Below are 23,135 nucleotides of genomic sequence, written 5' to 3'. Positions count from 1 at the left end.
CATAGCGCCATCCTGAAACAGCTAAACATAAGTAAAACAGACTATATTACCCCAAGGTGAAATTTTAGTAGCCTTTTCTGGATGAGGATACCCTCTAGACGTGAGTGGAGAAGAGGTTTGGTGAAAGAGGGTGATGCAGTCTCTATCTATACCGACGGGTCCAAAATGGGTTGCGGAGTGGATGCTGTGACCTCCCAACCTCTCTCTCTCTATTATATTACCAAACTTAGCCAGTTCACAAGCGTATTATATTAGGTATAAATAGGGCCTATGGTGTTCTATTGATGCGAGATGTAGAGAACAACTACATATGTATATAAATGGATAACCAAGCAGAACTGCTGGCGTTGTCGATGCCACTTATTAATTTTAGCATAGTTAGCAATTGCCGAAGGGCTTTAAGCTCACTGGGGATACAACTCCATCTGTCCTTAATTTGGGTTCCGGGCCACAGGAACATTTTCGGTAATGAAGAAGCAGACGAGTTGACCAAACTAGGAGTCTCTTTAAATAAATCCGAAGCGGAGTTTTTACCAAGTCCGCTGAGAACGATCAAAAGAGAGCTTTATATTCAATAACCAACTGCAAGATAACAAAGCAGATATTGCCCAGATATGATAAGACTAAACCAAAGACTTATTACGTAGTGTTTTCCGGCTTACAGCAACTATAATGGGGCACTGCCCGTTTGGAGAACATGCGCTAAAAATGGGTCTGCCCTTTAAAAACAGAAAAGAATAAAGAAACAGTGTTTCACTTTCTCTGTGAGGGTCCAGCTCTGGCCCAAACCAGACACAGAATATTTGGAGCACATCAGACACCAAACTTTGAATGAAACGAGATAGCAAGTTTATAGAAGACCGACAATAGTTCATCAAAATGGCGCCTTAAGTGGTAAGGCCAAAATGGCAGCACTTATACCTGCCTACCTATCAAGATCTTTGTATGAAAAATTATTGAAATAAATTATTTGATATGCCGCCTGTGATAAAATTTCGAAGCAAAATACATTGAAAACACCACTGTGCCGAAAACACACACTCACTGACCAATTTATGTCACCAGCGCAAAAATTATGGCGCCCACAGCATAATTATATAATTTTACAGTTATGTTGCGTATGTGCTAGTGCATTAGAGCGAAAATCTATTATTCTAATAAAGTAAACTGAATTAATTCGTTGTTGTTGTTATTTTCGCAAATGTTTTGTTAACTATTTCGACATGTGTGCGTATGGGCGAGGATGTGCGTGAGTGTATGTGAACGCTTGCCGCCAAATTAATTACATTTAATGCATTTCAATTTGAGCGCAACTCATTTAATTTCTCAACAAATTATAAACGTAAACAATTATGCGCCAAAGACAATAAGAACAACACAAGCAGCGCGCTGGCGCAGCAGCAACAACAACAATAGAGGCAGCAGCAGGTGAAGCTGCTTGTGAAGCGAGCATTTGCTGGCGCTAAAAGCCACAGAACAATGTGTGAAAAGGTGAGGGGCTGCATTAGTGCTAAATTTTGCATAGTTCATGGATGCATGTGTGTGTGTGTGAGTTTTTACCACACATGCACCCACACTACATTAACTTAATTGTATTTGTCATTTGTAATGTTGGCACAACTGTGACGACAACAAGGAATAACAAACTTTGGCGGCGCGCAAAACTAAAAAAAACCCAAAAAGCTGGCAACGCCATTCCACCAAGCTGCCACCACACCGCTTGGCAGTTGTCAACCCACCGCATTGAAGCAGGCAGCAACAAAAATGCTTATGAGCAAACAGCACTTAGTAATGAATACAGCCTGAACAGTCTGCGAGCAGGAGTTACAACAACAACAAGAGCAAAAAAACGCTGGCAGCAACCAACAGCCGCCATCAACAATCACAGCAGGTTGCACGCAATTACTATTGTGACGCGTTTCCGGTTTTCTAATTTAACCCCAAAACGCCGTAAAAGTTGGTAATAACAACAAAAGCTGCGCGACAGCGTGTTGAAGTGGCAGCGTTAGCAGCGGCAGCGGCGGGCAGGTGAGCCATTGCTGCGACAGGAGTTTATGCAAAATACCAAATCTGTTTCAATGTGGCAGCACAAAAGTGGGGTGGGAGTGTAGGAGTTGGGGTAGGAAGAGGCATTGTAACTGGCAGGCAGCAGTGTGCCAACTGTTTTTGGTGGTGACGGAGAGCGAGCGTTGGCGGCGCGGTGCGAAGGTGACGCTGAAACTTCATTTAAATAAATTAGAAAATATGACAAAGTGCTCAAAACTCTGGCTGTTGTGGCATTTCAACGCAGTTCGTTGTGTTGTTGCATTTGTTGTTGTGGTTGTTTTTGTTTTGTTTGCTGTTGTTTCTGGCTTGCTGCCGGTGCGGTGCTGTGGCTAAAATGTCTAAGATTTGTATGCCTGACTTTTTGTTGTTGTTTTTGTTGCGCATTTAATTGTTGGTAAATTTACTATGGGCTTGCGCTTAACAAATCAGTTGCTTTTGCTCTAATTGTTGTCACTTGTTCGCTGTCAGGCACACCTTGAACGCGCGAAAAAAAACTTTGAGAAGCTGGTTAACAAGTCGAAAATGGTAATTTTTTGCCGTTAAGAAGGGATGAGGTTTATATGAACTCCGTGAAAAACTTCTACAATGAGTTTTATGTCAAAGAGAGAGAGAGCGGGAAAGAGAGTGAGTTGAAGTCAAATCTAAGTCAGATTAGATTAGCTTGTCTTAGCTTTAAGTTTCCTAACCTAAAAAAGAACTCCATAAAAATGTTGAACATTGAATTGTGTATTAATCAGAGAGAGAGAGAGAGAAAAAGTGAGTTAAAATCAAATCCTAATGAGTTTAGATTGGGATATTTTAACTTTAAGCTAGTCCCATAACCTACAAAAGTCGCAGTTATTTCAAAACACTTAGTCTCACGAAGAATCACAAAGCTTTCTAAATTTACCGTTATTTATAGTGAGCCTAATAATGGAAAATAGTTTCGTTCGGAGAAAAAAATGAAAAGAACAAAGCCATTTTTTCAGCTAAGCTTATTTTAGATTTGTACACAAAAACTTAAAATTTATTTTTTTCAATCCGGGTCAATTTTGATCAGATGCTATATTACATTATTTTCAAACAAAATTTTTATATTTGTTCCCGCAATCCTTGAAGACGATAATTAAGATTTGATTAGAAACGCCTAATTTTTTTTTTAATCCGGGTCATTTTTGATCAGATGTTATACCAATGAATTTTCGTTATTTTGAAACAAAATTCGTATAATTTCTCATTTCTTCAAAGCGATTAAGAAGTTTTGTTTAAAAAAACCTAAAAAGTATTTTTTTGTCAATTCGGGTCAATTTTGTTCAGATGTTATGCCAATGAATATTTAATATTTTCAAATAAATTAACACTATTTCGCCGCTCATTCCTTAAAGGCAATAATGAAGTTTTCTATAAAAAAAACCTAAAAATTATTTTTTTTGTCAATCCGGGTCAATTTTGATCAGATGTTATATTAAAATGTTTTCAAATAAAGCTTATATTTTTGTCTCCTCAATTCTTCAATGCAATGAAGTTTTGTACAAAAAAACCTAAAAAATATTTTTTTTCAATCCGGGTCAATTTTGATCAGAAGCCATAACATTAAATTTTTCATATTTTCAAATAAAATTATTTACCCCCTCATTCCGCGCCCTTGTGCTGTATGAAATTTCAATGCAATTGTTTAACTATTTTCTTTGTTACGACCACATTTTGTCTCCACTTTTTCTCAACGTCGTCGGCTAAGAATAGACTTTTATCTCCTTTTAATTTAAGACTTTTACTACATATTTCAACTAAAAGCACTTAGTTATTTATATAATTTCATTTTTTCCCTTTTCTTATTGCTGTCATCCCTAAAGTGTGTCAAAAAGGGTACACTGAACCCGCTACCTCCCCAAAGGCGTGTCTTAACTTAACCTACCTACATTTCATCTCTTATTTATTCATACATTTTAACGGATGTGGAATTTTTCACTTTTGTTCACGCGTTCATTGCAGTTCCCTTTGGGTCAAACGCCCGCAGAAAGGTATGAAATTGTGAATTTGTAAAGAAGGAAGTCACAATAAAAATGGAATTAAGTTGCATAAAGGTGGTTTTTGCGAGATAAGGAGTGGGAATGGGTATTCGACTTGTTCAAAAATGCAATTTCCACTAATGTAGAATTTTGAAAAGGTGAGGTGGGGGTAGGGTGGGAGAAAATTTTCGTTTTAAGTTTGCTTGTTCAATTCAAGTAAAATAAATATTTGTTGTTTATTTTGGTTCTATTTGATATTTAATTAAATTTTTCAATAATAATAAAACAAAATAATAATATTAGTAACCTTATGCTTAAAAATATGTAATTTTTCACACGGAAAAGTAATAAAATTCCATCACTTTTTATAGAATATTTCAAAAAAAATTTATATTTTATAAATCTGCAAAATATAGTATCAAATATGTTTTTAAGAATTAATAAAACAAAGAGAAGAGTACAATATATCGGTTATTGACCGAATTTTTATACTTAAAAATGGCATTTTGATATTTATATAGTATGTTATAAGCAGATTCTATATTATATACATATATAGCTAAGATATTATAATAAGGAGTATGCATAGTAAATCTAAAATTATTGTAAACAAAAACAAAAATAAAAAATCAACAACGCTATGCATAGCAGAGCAAGGTTTCGATCCTCGGACCTCTGGGTTATGGGCCCAGCACGCTTCCACTGCGCCACTCTGCTTGTTGAGCTCTCCTTGTCAAATGTGCAATACAAGTCGGCGCTATTATTGTTGCTTTCGCACAGCACAGTTAAACAACTACAAAATCAATGACTAACAACTGCTATGGTAATTATCGTAAATGGTTATTCAATAAGTTACTTTTACTTAATTATTCACTGAGCGTGTTGTAATTTATATGTTTGCAAATATTTTCATTGCTTGCTACATTTGTTGTTAAAAATGGGAAACTATTTTGATTTAATCAGACTTAATTTGATAAATACAGACTTGTAGAGCGCCAGCTATACTTTTTGTTTAATAATAACCAATCCATTAGCAACAATTACTGAATTTGTCATCAACAGTACAAATTAGTCGCTTATCACATTCGGCTTATCGCTTTGAATATAAAATAAATAAACTGCTATGGCACTTTAGTAATGCTCTGCGATTCGGCTAAACTGATTTGGTAGAAATTCGGGTGGCCCATCTCTAAAAATATACCATAAACAATAATAAAACTAAATATTGCACGCTTTGAATTCATAATTATTAATTGCTCCACTTATTGCTGATAATAGTGTGAAATTAAATGGTATCACAATGTAATTGTAAATTAAGCTAAGCGGGAATAATATTCGTATACAAACAAAAGTATTTATGTCATTTAATTTGGTTTGAAGCTGTAAATCGGCAGAGAAACAAGTTTGCATAATCGAGTGAATGGATGGATATTTATAACTAGCAAAACGTTTAATTTTACTTTTAATTAATTAATTAATCCAGTTTTTTCGGGAATTGATATATGAAAATCCCGAAATTTCGGGATTTAAAAAAATTGTAATTAGCAAAGCGTTTAATTTTAGTTTTATTTAATTTATTAATTCCATTTTTTGGGAAATCATAACTCCGGAATTTCGGGACTTAAAAAATTGCAATCCTGAAATTTCGGGATTTTTCAAAATTTCAATAAATTATGTTGAGAAAGAAGTTGTTGGGAGAAAATACTAAAAATTCTATTTTGAAAGGTCGGGATCCCGAAGAATATCATAATACACTTACTATAAATTTTAAATAATGCTCCGTATTTCAACTAAACCGATTTTTATTAAATTCTGATTAATTTTGTATAAAACAGCAAAGCGTTTAATTTTACTTTTGTTTAGTTCGTGAATCCCGTTTTTCTGGACTTAAAAAATTACAACCCCGAAATTTTATAATTTTTTAAAATTTCGTTAATTTATATTGAGAAACAAGTTAATGCGAGCAAAATTTAAAAAAAAAATAGAAATCTTTGGATCCCGAAGAATATGATAATACAGTATGTAGCTTAAATAAGAATAGGACTGAATATTCCTGTGTACTCATATTTTTGCTGATAATAGTGAAGTCACAATGGCTTGTGTGCAAACGCAAACATACCTATGTAAGTTTAAATGTGTTTAATTTAAGTTGAGATAGAGATGAATATCGGCAGAGAAACTAATTTCAATAATCGTATGCATATATAGGTTTTTATAATCAGCAAAGCGTTTCATTTTCCTTTACTTAATTTGTAAATCCCGATTTTCGGGACTTGAAAAATAACAATCCCAAAATTTCGGGATTTTCAAAATTTAATAAATTATGATGAGAAACAAATAATTGCGAGAAAATATTAAAAACGCTCTTTTGAAATTTCGGGATCCCGAAGAAAGTTATAATATGGTACACTTTCTATAGAGTCGCTATCCCAACTCTATAATTAGATATTTATTTAATATATACTATTTACTTTTATGTTTCTGCATATGTATATTAAATTACATACCTACTATGTGTATTTATCCGTCAAATATTTTTCGATTAACAAGACTTTACGCTTTGGCGCATAAGCACAATCACAAAACACTAAAGTAATTAATGTTTAAATTGAATTTTTGCACAAAGTAAATAAATGAGACGTAAAATATGTGCACAGCATGCACACAAAGTTGCAATTATACACACATGCATATACATAATATCACAGATAGGCTTTTCTGACGCCACAAATACCACTACTCATACAAAGGCATAAGCATTTACGCGCCTATTATTAATTTGCCAATTCCCACGGGCATTAATGTCACAGTCGGCGCTTACGCCTCGCACCTTCTAAATGATTTTCCATTGTTTATATGCGTTATTATTATTGTTATTGTTGTTGCATTTCGCTTATCATGCGCATAATCGCGCCTTTTATGTTCGCGGATAATTAAACCAACATAATTAATAATTGATAATTGCATATGAATATTTATGCGGAACTATAAAAATATGCAGGCAGTCAGTTGAATGAAAAAATATAATATATATCTCTTATACATACATTCATACATTGTATATGGGAGTTTAAATTTTACACAAGAAATTAGTATAGTGGCGACATGCTATATACAGATATTTGAAAGATTATATTGTTAATTGCATAAAAAATCGCATGCGATAAAATTGTTTAAATTGCTGATACAAACTGTGTTGGATCTCCTAGCAGCGAACTTGCGTTCAAGTATTCTTTAACAATGTCGTGGCATAAATGATTATGATTCCAATAACTGTATATCTGGTTCTCTTAAGTCTGATCACTGAGATTCCTCCCTCAATGTTTGTCTTAGAGTCATTTCTGAGAATATCGATTCCTTATTTAATGGATATAATGGATTATAACCCAGCTCTTGCAGTCCTAATTTCTTTGTAATATATACGTACTAATGTTACGTTGGATATTCCAAGCGAAGCCAGGTCCTTCTCCACTTGGTCCTTCCAACGGAGTGGGGGACAGCCTCTTCTTCTCCCTGGCGGCTAGTGCGTCTAATACTTTCAGACCTGGAGTATTTTCGTCCATACGTACGTCATGACCTAGCCAGCGCAGCCACTGTCTCTTAATTCGCTGAACTATGTCAATGTCATCGTGTATATCATACAGCTCATCGTTCCATCGAATGCGATATTCGCCGTGGTCAAGGCGCAAAGGACCATAAATCTTTCTCAGAACCGTTCTCTCGAAAACTCGTAACCTCTGCACCATGTAGTAGGACAGGAATAATGACTGACTTATAGAGTTTGGTTTTTGTTCGTCGAGAGAGGACTTTACTTCTCAATGGCCTACTCAGTACGAAGTAGCACCTCTTGGCAAAAGTTATTCTGCGTTGGATTTCGAGGTTGACATTGTTGTTGCTGTTAATGCTAGTTCAAAAATAAACGAAACTATGTACAACTTCGAAGTTATGATTGTTCTTACTTCAGCTTTTATCGAGCTAAGGTTCTGCTTGTAAGGTGGTAAACAAGACATATTTATGAGCAGTAATAAACTCATGAAAAACCGATATGAACCAAACTCCATTGCCTCAATGCTAAGTAGGTAGGTATAATAGCCGTCTGTCGACGCACCTAGGGCTTTAAAAGGGCTATTGTGAACCCATCGGAGCTCAAACCCCCTCTTTCTATTGTCTCTTCTCTGAACCATCTCGTGCTAATTGAACAGTGACCTGTTAGCACGCTCACTCGAGTTCTTATGTGGTTCCAGTCCAGTTGTCATATATATTCCATTCATGCCAGATTTGTCTGCTTGTGGCACAAGTTAAGCATTGCCTTCACTGAGACTCCTCCATATTTAAAGATATATACATTTCCTCTATTCCGTGATCTAATTGTAATAGCTCACAGTTACCAGGAATATCGTTGTCCTCGAACCCATTGCAGGTTTATCGTGAAATAGATTGTCAGATCCACTAAGAGATCAAGGCGCTCCTTCGCTATCTGTGACTAAGAGACTTTAGTGATTTTAGAGCCGCGTAGCAAGGTGTATCCATGTTATGAGCACACTCCTTTTCAGAACAAGAAGGCTTTCTTTAATTGCTGTTATCTACACTTGAAAGTCACTATAGTATTGTGGTAGAACAAAGACGATTTTGGTGTAAAGCTTTACTTAAATGACATCCACTCGATCAGTCGGTCTTACCCTTTTCCCCACTCTTCTCTGGCAGAGAAGGCTACATTGTGATAGTTTGTAATCTTCCATATCGAATTTATTTCTACTTCCCTCGAGACCTCCTGCGACTCTACCCACTGAAATCACGCCAACAAATTAAAAATGCGTTTAACTCATAATTTGTTTGTGTTGCTGTCACAAAACTTGTCGCAGTTCATTATTTGACCAAATCCTTGGCCAAGCGAACGAAATTAAAGTTCAAAAGAAGAAAAGTTGCGAGAAACAAAAAAAAAAAAAAAACCTGAAAACCAGCTAAACAAAAAATGGTTGTCAAAGATACGGAAGTTACAAGGCACAGGCGTTGTACGTACAAACTTACCAGTCGCACTCGAGAACCTTAGTTGTACGAAGAAGACGAAAGTGGTGGCCATAAAGACAGCCGGTTAGTTGGTGGCGGTGGCACTGGAGTGTGATAAATTCAGACAGATGAACAAACTTGGACGGCAAAGTGCAATTAAAATAATTCGGACAATGGTTTTAAACAAAAGAAAGACAAACAAGCAGGGCCATAACACATAGTTGCAATGCAAAAGTCGGGTTAATAGGGGAAGAAACCGGCAGGAGCAACATAGAACTTGAGCTTGTTGTACGCGTAAAGTTGCAACAGTGAAAGCCACACCAGCGACGCCAGCAAATAAATCGCATCGGCAAAGTATGGCCGAGAGAGATGAGAAATATTTGTGAAAGAATTTCGTAGCGTGGCGGCAAAGGGTTCTGGTGGCGGTGATGGTGCAACAGCGTAGAACAAAGGAACTATGCGAAGGATTGTCGAGTGACCAGAGCGCATAAAATTGTAAGAGTGAAAATAAAAGAAAATAGAAAAAATAAAAATTAAGGCCGCAGAGCTAAGCTGAGGGATGTGGATAAACTTTATGGACAGGAATAGTTGCGAATCATGGCCACAAACAACAACAATACTAACACCAAGCAAAAAGCTACAGTAATGTAATGCCACAAAACCAGAAGCCTTGTGTGAAGGGTTAAGAAATCTGTAAGATGAACGCTCGCCAAGCCAAGAAAATAATAATAGTTTAAGTTACCGAGCGACGAACGGAAGAAAGGCAAAAAGTTGAGGCAAAAGTTCAGTATGTTTCCTTGAATCAGTGATAAACCAATGGCGCAAATCACTGTTACTAAGTAACGCAGGCCAGGGCACAGAACGCCAGCTAGCCGGGGAGCAAGAAGCCATAAGTCAACTGAGAGGTCAAGAAAACCGCTGTAACCGCAATTGAAACGGAGCATAGAAAAAATGCAAAAAAGGCTATAAGGAAGCGTTTGAGAAGAGAACACGGAAGAGAAGCGCTAATGCAACATAGGAAAGTTAGCAAAAAACTAAAAGAAAGTTGGCAATAATAATGAACGACGAGCCAAATCCGTTATGAGACGTTATGCTTTCAAAATAGTAAAAATGGAAGAAAAGCCACTTAAGCTTTACTGGAAGCTTTCACTTTTAAAACGTTATAAGCTACAAAGTGAACGAGTGAGAATAGAGTATAACGGTAATTTGGTGAGGCAAAGTGACGAGGAAACGAAAATGGAGGAGGCTCGCGCTATCAATAAATACTAAAAGCCATTAGCCACGGAAACTGAGCGGCAAAGCTTCAAAGTTAACACGGAGAAGGTCTGCAAAATTAGAAAACGCGTGGTGAGCTGCATGCGTGCGAAGCAAAAGGTAGAGGAAAATAAAAACAAATGAAAACACGGCATTCTCCACAATTGCAACGCTGTTATTCCCCTTTTTCTTCTTCTTAAACATGCCGCTAATGCGCTCATCGCTCATCACCTGTTCGCTTGCAATAACAGCATCTGTACCTGTGTGTGTGTGTGTCTGGGCGACTCATTGGGGTTGCAGAAAGTACAAAGTTCAAGTCAACATTTGAAAACAACGAAAAGACGCGAGCACATGCAACACAGTAATGCGCAGATAACTTGACTTAAGTAGTTTAAAACTGACTGAGAAAGTTTCTGCTTTCCAAGCAATAACAAAAAACAATGCACGACAATGAAAAAACAAAAGTGAAAAATGCATCGGAAAAGCAACTCACTAGTTTTGGAAAACTTGCAACATCACTAACACACAGGTAAGACAGTGCCACAAGCAGACAAATGAAGCAGACAGTGAAATAAGCACGAATTGCAACGAGAAAATAACAGCGTTTTGACTGATTGACTTAGTGTTTCGTGCTTGATGGTTTTTCTTAGGTGCATTGGTGGTTTATCCTTGTTGCAAGGCAGCTAAGTGATGACTGTGTGTTTGCTTATGCAATGCATAGCATTTCTGAAACTTTTCCCCTCCTGGGAATTCAGTTTGTCACTGCACTTTTCATTTTAAGCCCCATATCTATGAGTTGTTGCGAAAGATAGTTTAAGTTTGCTTTACAAATAATAATTAAAAATAACGGTAACTTCGTTGCAAAAGTACGTAATTTTTGTTTTAAATATCAATGGAGTTTTCGAAACTTTTTAGTTTTTTGACTAAGCGTGGCCTTGAGGCCTTGAGCGTATCTAAAGAACAGTTGTCTTCGATTGCTCACTTTTCCGCTCGCTTCTGCTCTCTTATCAAAAAAATTTAGATGTAAAATCAACAAAAAAATTATCAGCAAAGAGCAAAAAAGGATTTCTTCACTATGGAAGATCCTTAACACTATTGCAAATACGTTACAAGACATTTTGAACCACCAGTGCTGCCCGTTAGTATTATTTACTTTCTTATATTTAGCTGTATAGAACAATCTTATTAGTTTCCCGAAAAACGAAATAAAATTAAAATGATTTTCTACGAACACATAGCAATTGGACTTCGTTCCCGAAACGATATCTAATTTTCCATCTCAAAGTAACCTTTAGCTATATAGATTCTTATACTTGTCTCGAAAAATAATTTTAAATGATTTTCTTCAAGCAATTCGTCTTAGTTTCGAATAATACTCAAGCTTTATCAAAAAGCTTTTTAATTTTTATCAGAAAGCCGTTTAAGCTTCATCAGAAAGCTTATTAGACTTTATCAGAAACTTCTAATAGAGTAACTGGATTTCGTTACTGAAACTATAGCTTACATATTTACCATCTAAAGGTTAGATTTAGCTGTACAGATTCTTATTCTTGTCTCGAAAAATAATTTAAAATGATTTTCTTCAAGCAATTCTGCTCAGTTTCGAATTATACTCAAGCTTTATCAAAAAGCGTTTAAAGTTTTATTAGAAAGCCCTCTAAGCTTCATCAGAAATCTTTTTAGGCTTTACCAGAAACATATGATATTGCTTATTCTTGTCACGAAAAATAACTCAAAATGATTTTCTTCAAAAAATTCGTCTTGGCTTTGAATTATACTCAAGCCTTATCAAAACGCTTTTTAAGTTTTATTAGAAAGCCTTTCAAGCTTTATTAGAAAGCTTTTTAAGTTTTATCACAAAGTCTTTTAAGCTCTACCAGAACTCCTCTTAAGCTTTATCAGAAAGCTTTTAGTGTTTTTCAGAAACTTTTTTAAGCTTTAAGACGAGATGTTTATTGATACGAGTGAATGTACTTCGAAATTTTGTTAGGCAATAATTTCAATCTTCTATGATAATACTAACGAAAAACTTTTAACCATTGGGTCGTTCACTAAGTATGTAATTTCGTATTTTGTAGTGCAATTTAGGCACGGTTTTTTAAGTGTAACACTGGTCGCGTTAGACAAATTTAATCTTTGAGCATTCACTCGAGTTGTTATTCAATGATTTACACCCAATCAACGACTTTATTTTATCCACATTGGCTTCAAGACGTCTTCCAGGACGTGGTGCTTCCCTAAGATCGAAAATGCCGGATCGAAATTTTGCAAACCAATTTTGGAATTGGCCTTCGGTCAACACATATTCACATAATTTTTGTCTTTCTTCAACTGCTAGTTGACAGTAAAATATGGCGAAAATGCTGTTTTCGATCTTCTATCTTCCAAAAAAAAATTTGTTTAAGAACAAGCCTTATTAAATCAGCTGTTAAAAAATATAACGATAAAGCAGTTAAAAATGAAATCGGTTATTCTGCCGGATAATATAATACAATACTTTGACATTTCACTGGTCCACAATATGCATACTTCCATCAATGATTCACCACCACACACAAAAATAGGCAGTTTGCATTATTTAAATGATAAATACTTCCGCACATGGTGAATGCAACAATGTTGATGGTGGAGTATTTTTCAATTATTATTTGTAAATAATAAAATATCAACAGTGAGTGCAACAGAATAACTGACAACAATACGATTTTATATACATATGTGAAAGAAACTTGTCGAAAGCAGCACAATGGCTTCGGTAAACATACAAGTATGAAAATCAAAACTTACACACAAGTATATACATACATACATATATAGTATGTATATGTATACAGCATATATGTATGCATATATGTTTGTGTTTATGCTCAGTGTAAACAAAGTTACGTATAAAATTGGCAACAAGTTAAATTTTCACAATATTGCCAATGTCAGTTGCTGTTGATCAATGGCCAATGGCGGCAATGTATTGTTGTAAAGCAACAATAATCGGCAAACAGGCCTTGCTGACGTCAAAAGGAATTCGTGCGTTAAATTAAAATAAATAAAATATTTTCAATTTACTGACTATTCTACGAGAATGGCGGTACAAATCGGGTCCACTGTTGCTTCAGCAAAAAATTGGTAAATATCACATATTGAACTGAAAAGTGAGGGGTTATTAAATTCCAACTCAGGCTGCTGTGGCAACTATTTTTCTTAGTTATGCAACTTTAAACAAATTATATATTGGGTAGTCGAAAAAGTATTTTCGTATTTTGTCAATAGATGTCATTGCGGTCGTATATCTTCAGTGTAACCAATCATATTGTGTCATAACATATATCGTTGGAAAGGTGAGAACCAAAATAAAATAAAATTCGGAGAAGTTGAAAAAAAGTTACAGCTATTCAAAAATGAGTGAAAATAACTAAGAAATTCGCTATATTTTGAAATTTTTCTATAAAAAAGGGAAGAATGACACGCAAGCCACCAATGCAACTTGTGAAGTTTACGAAGAAGATGCTGTCCAGCCTAGTTGAACGATTGAATCTACATTTTACTGTCAACAACTGATGAGCAATCGATCGAAAAAAAATAGCCAGAACTGATCAACGGAAAGGGCTTCGTCATCCATCAGGACAATGCTAGACCACACACATCTTTGATGACTCGGTAAAAACTGGAAGAGCTTGGCTGAGAAAATTTGATGCATCCACCATATAGCCCTGACCTTGCATCATCGGACTACGATTTGTTTCGGTCAATGCAGAACTCCTTTAATGGAGTAAAGTTGGCTTCAAGAGAAGCCTGTGAAAATTACTTCTCGCAAATTTTCACCGAGAAACCTAAAAAGTATTGCACTGATGGAATAATGTCTCTAGAGGAAAAATGGCAAAAAGTGGTCGACAAAAATGTTATTTTCTTGTTCACTATTGTTTATTATAAATATAAAAAAAATTAAGTTGAATTTTGATTAGAAATACGAAAAGACTTTTTCGACTATCCAATATATATTAAAAAACATATAATAAATACTCTGTTTATATATGTATGTTTATACTTTATTTTATTATTACAACATAAATAATGCAACTTATTCGATAATAGTTGTCTGCAGCTGCTGCAAGGGACACAAAATTTTAGTATTATGTTCTGGAAACCAAGCTACAGCGCTTTACTTAAGCCCACAGCACTTCAAGTCCAACCCAAATACGCTTCCACTGATGCATACATAGCATCGCTGTACTCATCGTCCTCAGCGAATATATCGCCTTCTTCTACTTTGCCCAAATCATCTATAAATATGACTAGCATCAAGAAAATATAAAATAAATTCACTTTAATATACAATATTATTTGCTAACAACAAAATATCCAACAAAACAACCATACATACAAAAATTTATTACAACTAATAACTACTTCACAATTACAAAATAGAGAGAGTGCAGTAAGTACAGTGAGCACACAACATTGAGTACGTATACAGTGAACTTCGGTTGTATGTGTAGCGTGTGTGTACGAGTGTAATTTATGTGAGACGGTGCAGATTCTATAACACAGACATGGATCAAATGCTAAAGTTGTTTACTTGCACTATCAGGTCGCTGCTGTGGGAGTGGTAACTTTAAGTCACGATGTGGTGGGTAATTTATATTCGCGGGCAGGTGTGGTTGATAGACGATCGAGGGGAGACTGTAAGAAAAGAGTATAAAAAAGTTTTTTTTTACAAGAAAATATTGCCACCTAAAATGTAAAACAATGTATCATCAACAAATCGAAATTGAGTTTTTTATTGATTACAATTCACTACATTATCATCGTTCATATATGTAGTAATTTTCAGCTTCCGCTATCCGATATAACCCCTTTGTAACCAATATGTAACCATTTTATAACCAATATTTAGCCAATATATAACCAATACATATCCACTATATAACCAATTTATAACCATTTCATAACCAAAACTCAAATTTTTTTTTTCAATATACATAAGTGGTTTCTATTATATCGTTTTTCTTTCGACTGGAAGCTTATGAAAAGTTATGTTACGTTATTTTGCATTTTAGGTGACGATATATAAGTTCATGCACGCGCTCTCTTTAAAATGTTTTTTTTTTTATTGTATGAATATTTATGACCCTCACCTTGTTCTATTGGCACTTTTTGCTTCCTTCACAGCGGCCGTAATATTTTCTTTCTCTCTTTTGTTGATCGTCTCTGTATTCACGGCTTCGAGTGCCGGCGCCAAATTTGACTGCTCTTCGTTATCATTTTCTTTTCGTCTGCGATCCTCCATATATTGTCTGATCAGTAGATCCAGCTTATCATCAATATCGGTCACCTAGTTTGAGTTCATTAAAAGTGGATTATTGAAAATTGAAAAAAGAAGTTAATAAATGAAGGCGGAAAGTAAGGCAGGTTTAAAAGCGTAGATTTACTTGTCTCTCCATTTTGACCACTCTGGAAGCTAAGCAGATTTTCGATGCATCCTTGATTTTTGGCGCACGCTTGCCGCCTAATATTAGATCCAATCTACGTGAAGGCATTTAAAAAAAAAAAAAACAAATTATAAAATTAAAGTATAAGATAAATCATTTTTTTATAGATTTTTTAAAATATTTTTTGTCGGTTCTACGTAAGCAATTATTTTGTATTTTCTTCGAAGATTTTTTCGCGTAAAACTATAGAACCTTATTAAGACGTTCTACAGGGCTGAATAGATCTTAGTACGCGGTGCAAACCTCAATGAGTTTTAATTTTACCTCGCGTGTATATTCTTTACTCGCATCAACAGGTCCGCGTGACCAGCCGCATACTGTTCCAGTACATCTTTCACATCGTAGGGTTTCAAGGCTTCTTTGAATTTTCGACGGGCAACCATAAACTTAAGCTATGTGGGGAAAATTAAAATAATAAAACAAAACCAAAATTGTAATAAAGAAAAAATTTATTTTAAACTGTAATTTAAAGCCAAATTCAAAGAAAGAAGAAAAAAAGAAAATGTACATACTTATATACAATACAAAAAAGTTGAAATTTGATTAGAAATACGAAAAGACTTTTTCGATTACCCAATATTAGAGCCGGTCAATTTTTTTCTATAAAATCGCATATGCCGGAAATGTTGTACGGACCATTCTGAACAATTTTGCCTAAGGGACTATGGGTCTTAAGTCGGTTTCAAGGGTCTGGAGCCATTTTTAAGGGAAATTTAAAAAATCTGAGTAATTGGCTGTATGGGAGATATGTGATATAGTTGTCCGATCTGACCGAATCCGACATGTGATCAATAGAACATCAAAATGCACCTATGTACTTAATTTCGTTCGGATATTTCAAAACTGAAGAATAAATTTTTATAATCCCTAAAAAACTTCGACTTAAAATCGTTGGCTCGAAACTTAGACGTTTAGTCGCTTGGGCAAAGTCTTTTTGAATTATCCGCAGAAAATTTCTGGCATACGACATTTTTGCGTTTTTTTGGCTTCCAGTAAATCAACCCGCTATAATATATAAAATATATTTTTACGAAATTAAAATAAAAAATTATAATAAAAATATTAAAAACTTAATAAGAACAATATTAATAAAAATAAATATATCAAAAATTTTGAAAAGTGTAGCAGAATACCTCTAGGCATATACTATAGTTACCATTCTTATAAATCTGATAGCGATTTTGTGTTTCTTCATCAACGTATTGCACTTTGGTGTATATTCTTCATCTGCAAGATAATACTAAATAAACATTTTTTTTAAATAAAAAAACTAACCTGGACTTTCGACAGATTTGTCATTGAAGACCGAAAGATAGCGACCCGACTTCGCTGACTCAATATGCACAATATCGGCAGGCGAATGTATGGTTTGGCTACGGCGACGGCGACTAGGCAAACGTCGCAAGGGGCTTTGAACTTTGAAGCTAAAGAATTGAAAAGAATGCTTAGCTGATGCTATCAAACATAAAGAAGCCACTATTTCTAAACTGCACTCACGAGCTCGTGGGACTTGGCATTTGTATGGGTATTTCGTGTATCTTCCATGTGGCCACGGCAGTAGAATTCTCATCTGCTGCATAATAACGCCAAGCGGACTGTATTAATGTGGCCGCGGGCTGATAGCGACTTATCATATGCTTTTGACGCTGTTGTTGTTGGACTTTCAAGGCAAAACCGCTGCCCAAGATGCCCTAAAAATAATGTTATAGAATGCAAAACAATAAAAAGCAAAGTAAGAGAAAATAAAGCGAAGGCCTTCAGGAACTCACCGCCGGAAGTGCAAAGAACGAATAGCTCAACAAAGTAACAATCGAACCGATGAGTTTACCCTGCCAGGTTATGGGCACTGAGTCGCCATATCCGATAGTGCACATTGTTATCTGCAAGAAAAGTAGACAGACGCTGGCTCAAACTTCGGTACAGTGCTGCTATATATAATATTACTTACAACACCCCACCATAAAGCTTTCGCAAAATTGCTGAACTGCTCATTAACATCACGTTCAACCAAGTAAACCAGGAAGGAAGAGAAAGTGAGACCGAGAAAACCTATGTAGACTGATGTGAGTAGTTCCTAGAAAAAAAAGAAAGAGTTTACAAAAGCTTTAGATCTCGCTTTATGCTTTGAAAGCTTAGTATACCTGTCTATGCGCGTAGACAACGCTCCCCAAAAGTTTCCAGCTACCACCACGTCGATCCATGCGCAACATGCGCAAGATCTGAAAGAACCTCAGCGCACGCAAAGTGCTGGTGGCAAACACGCGACGTGGTGCACCCTGCGCCAAAGCAATCAGTGAGGCGGCAATGGTAATGAGGTCTGAAAAATATATTTAAAACTAAAACAACAGTAGACTCGTATAACCAAAGCTTAAAACCGACCTATGATGCAAAATGTGCCGGTCATGAATTTGAAGCGTCCCAGCAGACCCTGATAACGTGAGCGTACGCCTGCCGCCCATAACCTGTTAGAAAATTAGAAAATTCGTAAACGCAGCTCCAGACACTCCTTTACACAGATGAGTAAACTACTTACCGTACAATAAATTCAATCGTGAGCCAAAATACCACCAACACCTCCAGACGATATAAGGAAAATGATGCCTCTTTTTCATATTCGTTGATTGTGGCGAAAATACTTAAGGCTAAGCAGGTGAAGATCAAAATAAATCTGCGAAATAGGCACGAGTAATAGGCGTCGTGAACATATCATTGAATTTGTGCAGAAAAAATCGTCAACTTACACCATTATGTGATAGGAGATTGCGAATAAACCGCGTGGACGCTCCAGAAAATTATAAATACGACCTTGTATGATCCGGTAGCGAGCATCACGTCGATGTGTACCGCGTGTGTAGGTAATAGATTTGCCCAACAGCGACATTCGAGGGATTACAAGGCGCTTCGTTGTGGGCCGATATTTTCTCTTACATAATCTGTTGAGAAGTTATAAAGAAAGAGAATGAATTTCAATGTAAATTTTTATTAAAGAAAGCTCTAAAGGAAACTGCTAATAAGAACTTGAGAAGAAAGGCTTAAAGGAGGAACAGAACTAGACATCCGACTTTTCAAACGTAACTTCCAACTTCTTGATTTCAGAATAGTAGTTCATTTATACCTGTACTCAAAAATACATTTATAAGAATCCAAGCACAAGAGTGTTAATTATCCTCTTGAGGGATAGGTTGTCTTTCTTTTCTTAAGGGTTTACATGGGTTTACGGGTTTCAAAAGATCTAATTTTTTATTATCTTATTAAATTCTACTACACCTCTAGAATATTGTCCTAAACTTTCAAGTTGATCCGAGTAATTGTATCGAAGTTACAGCCTTGAGCACTTGTGCGCTCGAGGCTAGCTAAGCTGAATGCGCCGTCCTTAAACGCGATTTTCTCGAAACAGTGCTTTTGAAGTCGGTTGGCAAGATTTTTCGAAAACTACTTAATCGCTCTTCATGAAATTTTACACAGTTCTTTTAGATACAATTCTTAATGACTTGGATGTAGGACTTTTTTTCGATTACAACTATTTGAAAAAAAAATATTGTCGCGATATTTTCACTAAAATTTTAATTTGTTTTTGTAAATATGTTTGCCAAAAATTTAATTTTCACTTTGTTTTTCCTTCGTCTAAGTTCTAAGTTAAGGCTTTTACTAAAACACATATTTTTCACTTCAGAAGATCCTGTAGGAGTTATTCTGCCAACGCGGGCGCATCTTTTTTCCGAGGGCTTACCGGAAATGGCGTCACAATGGCTGAGTTTAAAATATTTTCTTCCAAAAATGACAGAATTTATTTGTTAATAGTGTGTGATTGTGTGCAACAATAAAAAATTCTAATAAAATATTGCAGTTTTTTTATGAGAAAAAAATTGTTGAAAAAAGTCTGTTTTTAACCCGAGGAAACCCATGTAAAGCCCTAAGAGAACTTTAATAAGATGAGTGGAATCGAAGCACAAGAGCGTTAAATGTCCTGTTGAGAGATAGATTTGCTTTCCTCTCTTAAGTTTTTTATAAGGTTCTCAGGATATTTCATCTGCTTAGTCCACATGTACATATGTATATCATAAACGTGCTCAAATCAAAACCAGCTTAATATCTTAATAAAAAAATGTTCTTGAACGGCAAAAAACACCGAGGTGTGGTATAAGATCGTTCTAGCTTTCTTGTTTCTATGGAATTCATTTATAACACATTACATACTTTAATTGCTTTCAGCTCAACATTCTTAAGTCTGAGAAGCATTTTTTTGCCTAGAAACAACATTTTCACAGTTTTTATTAAAAAAAAATCCTTCAAAACTTGCCCCAATTTGAAATCCTTATTATAAATATTGAACGCTTCATTATTTTCATCCATATAGTCAGCCATTTCTGATAACGTTTTTTAGAATTAAAATTTATTTATTCTTCTAACTTAAATATTGTTGCTTGTTTTAGAAGTTAAGCACGTAGTATTTTTAAGTTCATTTGTCAATTTTTAACAAAAGTTCTGCCCCACTTCAGCTCCTTTCAAGGCGCAATCCGAACGCTTCCTTTAACAAATTTCAATTTCACACACTGCAATGTCCGTTATTTCTACTTTCAAACTATAATCATTATGAAACTTCTTTCTCTTCACTGTCCGCAGTCTTTAAAGTTCAATGGCAAAATGAACTTATTGAAGGTAACTGTTACCATTATCCAACACCTAGCCTATAGTTTTTTTTTTGCATACACACACCTTACAATTTAACCATCATAATATGATATTGATATGACTACTTAACGCTGTACGGGTTTTATGACCCCACCAAACCCGTTCAGAGCCCGTCAAAACAGATAATTTCCACACATTTACCCAGATCACTGAATATGACATTAAAATGTTAAATAAATTTGAAAATAAGTAAGCAACAGTAAGCATTTTGTTATATTGAATTTTTATCTATTTCATACAGACAATTTTATTTCGCTTTTTTATTGTTTTTATAGCAAAAAAGAGGCGAGTACTTTATTTGCAAAAAAGGTTGGGTGGCGACGTTTGGTAATTTGAAAAAATTCCATCTTTGACATTTTAAATACATTTATAAATTTCTCTGCTCATCTGCCTGCATTTTTTGTTATAGTTTATGCGTGCTTTTGTTGTTGTGTTTAATTATATACGCTTTAATATATTTTTTCTTTCATTATTCGGTCAAGCAGATAGCGAGCTGTCAACGCTTTCGTATGTAACGGTAAAGGTTTTAATCAATGCAAATAATTTTGTAATCATTTTATGACAGCGATGATACAACTTTTTGAAAATATAAGCTGAAATTTTAATCGCTCCGCGACAGTGATATACTTGCATACTTTCAATCGTGTGCATGTGTATAAGTAGCTACAAAGTGGGCAAAAAGCTTTGATTGACAGCTTCGAATAAAAAAACTGCTTTATGCTAATGTTTGGACTTCATTGATGTGCTAAATCAGTTTAATATTAAAGAAGGAAACTAAAAATAGTTAAATGCACGAGACTTAAAAGCGTCTCAGAACGAGGTTTGGCAGTCAGAATATGGAGAAGTAGTTGGGAACCCTATACTAAAACATATATTGTACGAACTGAGAACATGAGGATGGAAACCAAATTTTCAAAATCTTGACTTGTCTTTAGAGATCTTAATCAATAAATGGTGTAACAAATCATTGATTAAACTTTGGAGAGATTGATATGAAATCCAACTACGTTTGTGCGCCCCTAGTTCAGGCAATTAAACCTTCGAAATTAGTTTTTCTAGGCAAAAATTAAGCTAAATACTTAGTGATACAAAAAAAAAACTAAAAATTAAGCACATTGCCTTTATATTTCAAGCTTTAGACTCCATTAACTTATATTACTACATCTTATACATATATAAACAGTTTATCGCCTAAACTTCAGCCATTAATCACGACAATGGCTATTCTCATCAATCCACAAAAAAATTGCAACTTTATACACCATATCAAGAAAGTATCGGGAATTCTTCATTTAAATCTCCCGCTTGTATGGAACACAGGTAATTTTTTTCCTAGGTTGGTATTTTACATTCAGGGTCTGTGTAGGGATAGTTGGGACATCTCTTAGAATCTCAGACCGAGCAGAATTAGGCCAAATTGAAGAAACTCAACTTTGTTCGCTACTTATCGTCATATATAATTTAATATTATTCGAATCCTCTTACTTTCTATATATAGTATATTTGTTGTAAGATTTGAAATATATTCTTTTTCGAGCGATTAAAAACTTTTTTTGAGGTTAATATTGCTCTTGTAAAACCAACCAGTTTTGAAGAGCATTATTTCAAATCTTACAACAAATATACTATATATAGAAAGTAAGAAGATTCGAATAATATTAAAATTAAATTATTAAATATTTTATAAGCTTTTCAACTACTGATAAATTAAAATCTTTAAGAGGCTCATCCCGTTTTCAAAAAATCGATTTTTTTTTGCATAAATCTAATCTAGAGATTGTTCATAGAAGATGATGGTAAAGCAATTTTCTGAAATTGAAAGTAATGGAAAGTTAGAGGAGTGAGAAAGTAAGGCCTTTAGAGCCCAAGACCTACACACCTGACTTGTTTGTATCGAAAAAAAAAACATTTTATAAATTGGCGATCACGATATCTCAAAAAACGGTTCTATCGATTGCTTTACAATTTTAAGAAAAGATTTATGTGGCTTACTAGGATTTTAACCGTTTTTTGTTTTAATAAAAAAGTAGTGGCAACAAATCATGAAATTTTGGGTTTCAATGCCTAAAAGAATTCAAAAATATTAATTTCCAAGTTCTGTAAAAGATCCTTGTTTTATCAATAGCCATCTATATAGAGATTAACATGGGAAGGGTTATACAAGTAGAGGTACTTATTTCAATAGCCTCGAAATGGATTATTATTTTTGTGTAGCCAGTCTGCGGGAATCATGGACGGAGTTTGTCTACCCTTTTTCTTCATGGATGTCAATGGCGTGATAAATCTCGCAATTAACAGAATATTTTTACTTTGAAAATAAAAAAATTACAGCTTAAGACTTAATATTTATGTAGTAAAAATTTGGAAGCTTTGTATTTCCATTTTATCATAAAAAATTCCGAAAAATCTAAAATAACACGCTTGCTTTATTTTGCATTAATTGGAAAAATATATTTTTGAGCAGTCTTAAAATGATTTATCTATTTTGAGAATTTCTTATGAGCGATAAATGTACTCAATTTCCATTATCATTAAAATAATATTTAGAGTAAAAAAAAAACAATAAAAAATTTCTTGTCAGAAGTGGGATTCGAACCCACGCCCTCAGAGAGGACCAGAAAGCTCCATAGAAACCCGTCATTGAATGATAGGTAAGTTCGCA

General features: G+C 34.8%; 1 protein-coding gene and 1 non-coding gene across 2 annotated transcripts in view; both read right to left on the bottom strand.

The window, feature by feature from the left end:
• Positions 1–4,679: 4,679 nt before the first annotated feature.
• Trnam-cau lies at positions 4,680–4,751 on the bottom strand. The gene has a single exon. It is a non-coding gene; the product is annotated as a tRNA-Met (tRNA).
• A 9,641-nt stretch (positions 4,752–14,392) lies between these two features.
• The window catches only part of LOC120771484 (potassium voltage-gated channel subfamily KQT member 4-like), an 11,729-nt gene continuing 2,986 nt past the window's right edge, over positions 14,393–23,135 (bottom strand). Inside the window, exons 2-15 of the mRNA XM_040099522.1 lie at positions 18,523–18,714; positions 18,315–18,449; positions 18,161–18,243; positions 17,923–18,098; positions 17,730–17,855; positions 17,551–17,661; positions 17,279–17,472; positions 17,057–17,205; positions 16,938–17,008; positions 16,046–16,173; positions 15,722–15,815; positions 15,428–15,624; positions 14,869–14,972; positions 14,393–14,584 (exon numbers count right to left, since the gene is read on the bottom strand). Coding sequence (XP_039955456.1) covers positions 14,472–14,584; positions 14,869–14,972; positions 15,428–15,624; positions 15,722–15,815; positions 16,046–16,173; positions 16,938–17,008; positions 17,057–17,205; positions 17,279–17,472; positions 17,551–17,661; positions 17,730–17,855; positions 17,923–18,098; positions 18,161–18,243; positions 18,315–18,449; positions 18,523–18,662 — 1,821 coding nt within the window. The 5' untranslated portion in view covers positions 18,663–18,714 and the 3' untranslated portion in view covers positions 14,393–14,471. The remainder of the gene's footprint in view (positions 14,585–14,868; positions 14,973–15,427; positions 15,625–15,721; positions 15,816–16,045; positions 16,174–16,937; positions 17,009–17,056; positions 17,206–17,278; positions 17,473–17,550; positions 17,662–17,729; positions 17,856–17,922; positions 18,099–18,160; positions 18,244–18,314; positions 18,450–18,522; positions 18,715–23,135) is intronic.

The sequence above is a fragment of the Bactrocera tryoni genome, chromosome 3 (assembly GCF_016617805.1).
Source record: "Bactrocera tryoni isolate S06 chromosome 3, CSIRO_BtryS06_freeze2, whole genome shotgun sequence".
NCBI classification, from domain to species: domain Eukaryota; kingdom Metazoa; phylum Arthropoda; class Insecta; order Diptera; family Tephritidae; genus Bactrocera; species Bactrocera tryoni.
The sequence above is the reverse complement of the archived record's forward strand: the minus strand, read 5'-3'. Positions and strand labels throughout refer to the sequence as shown.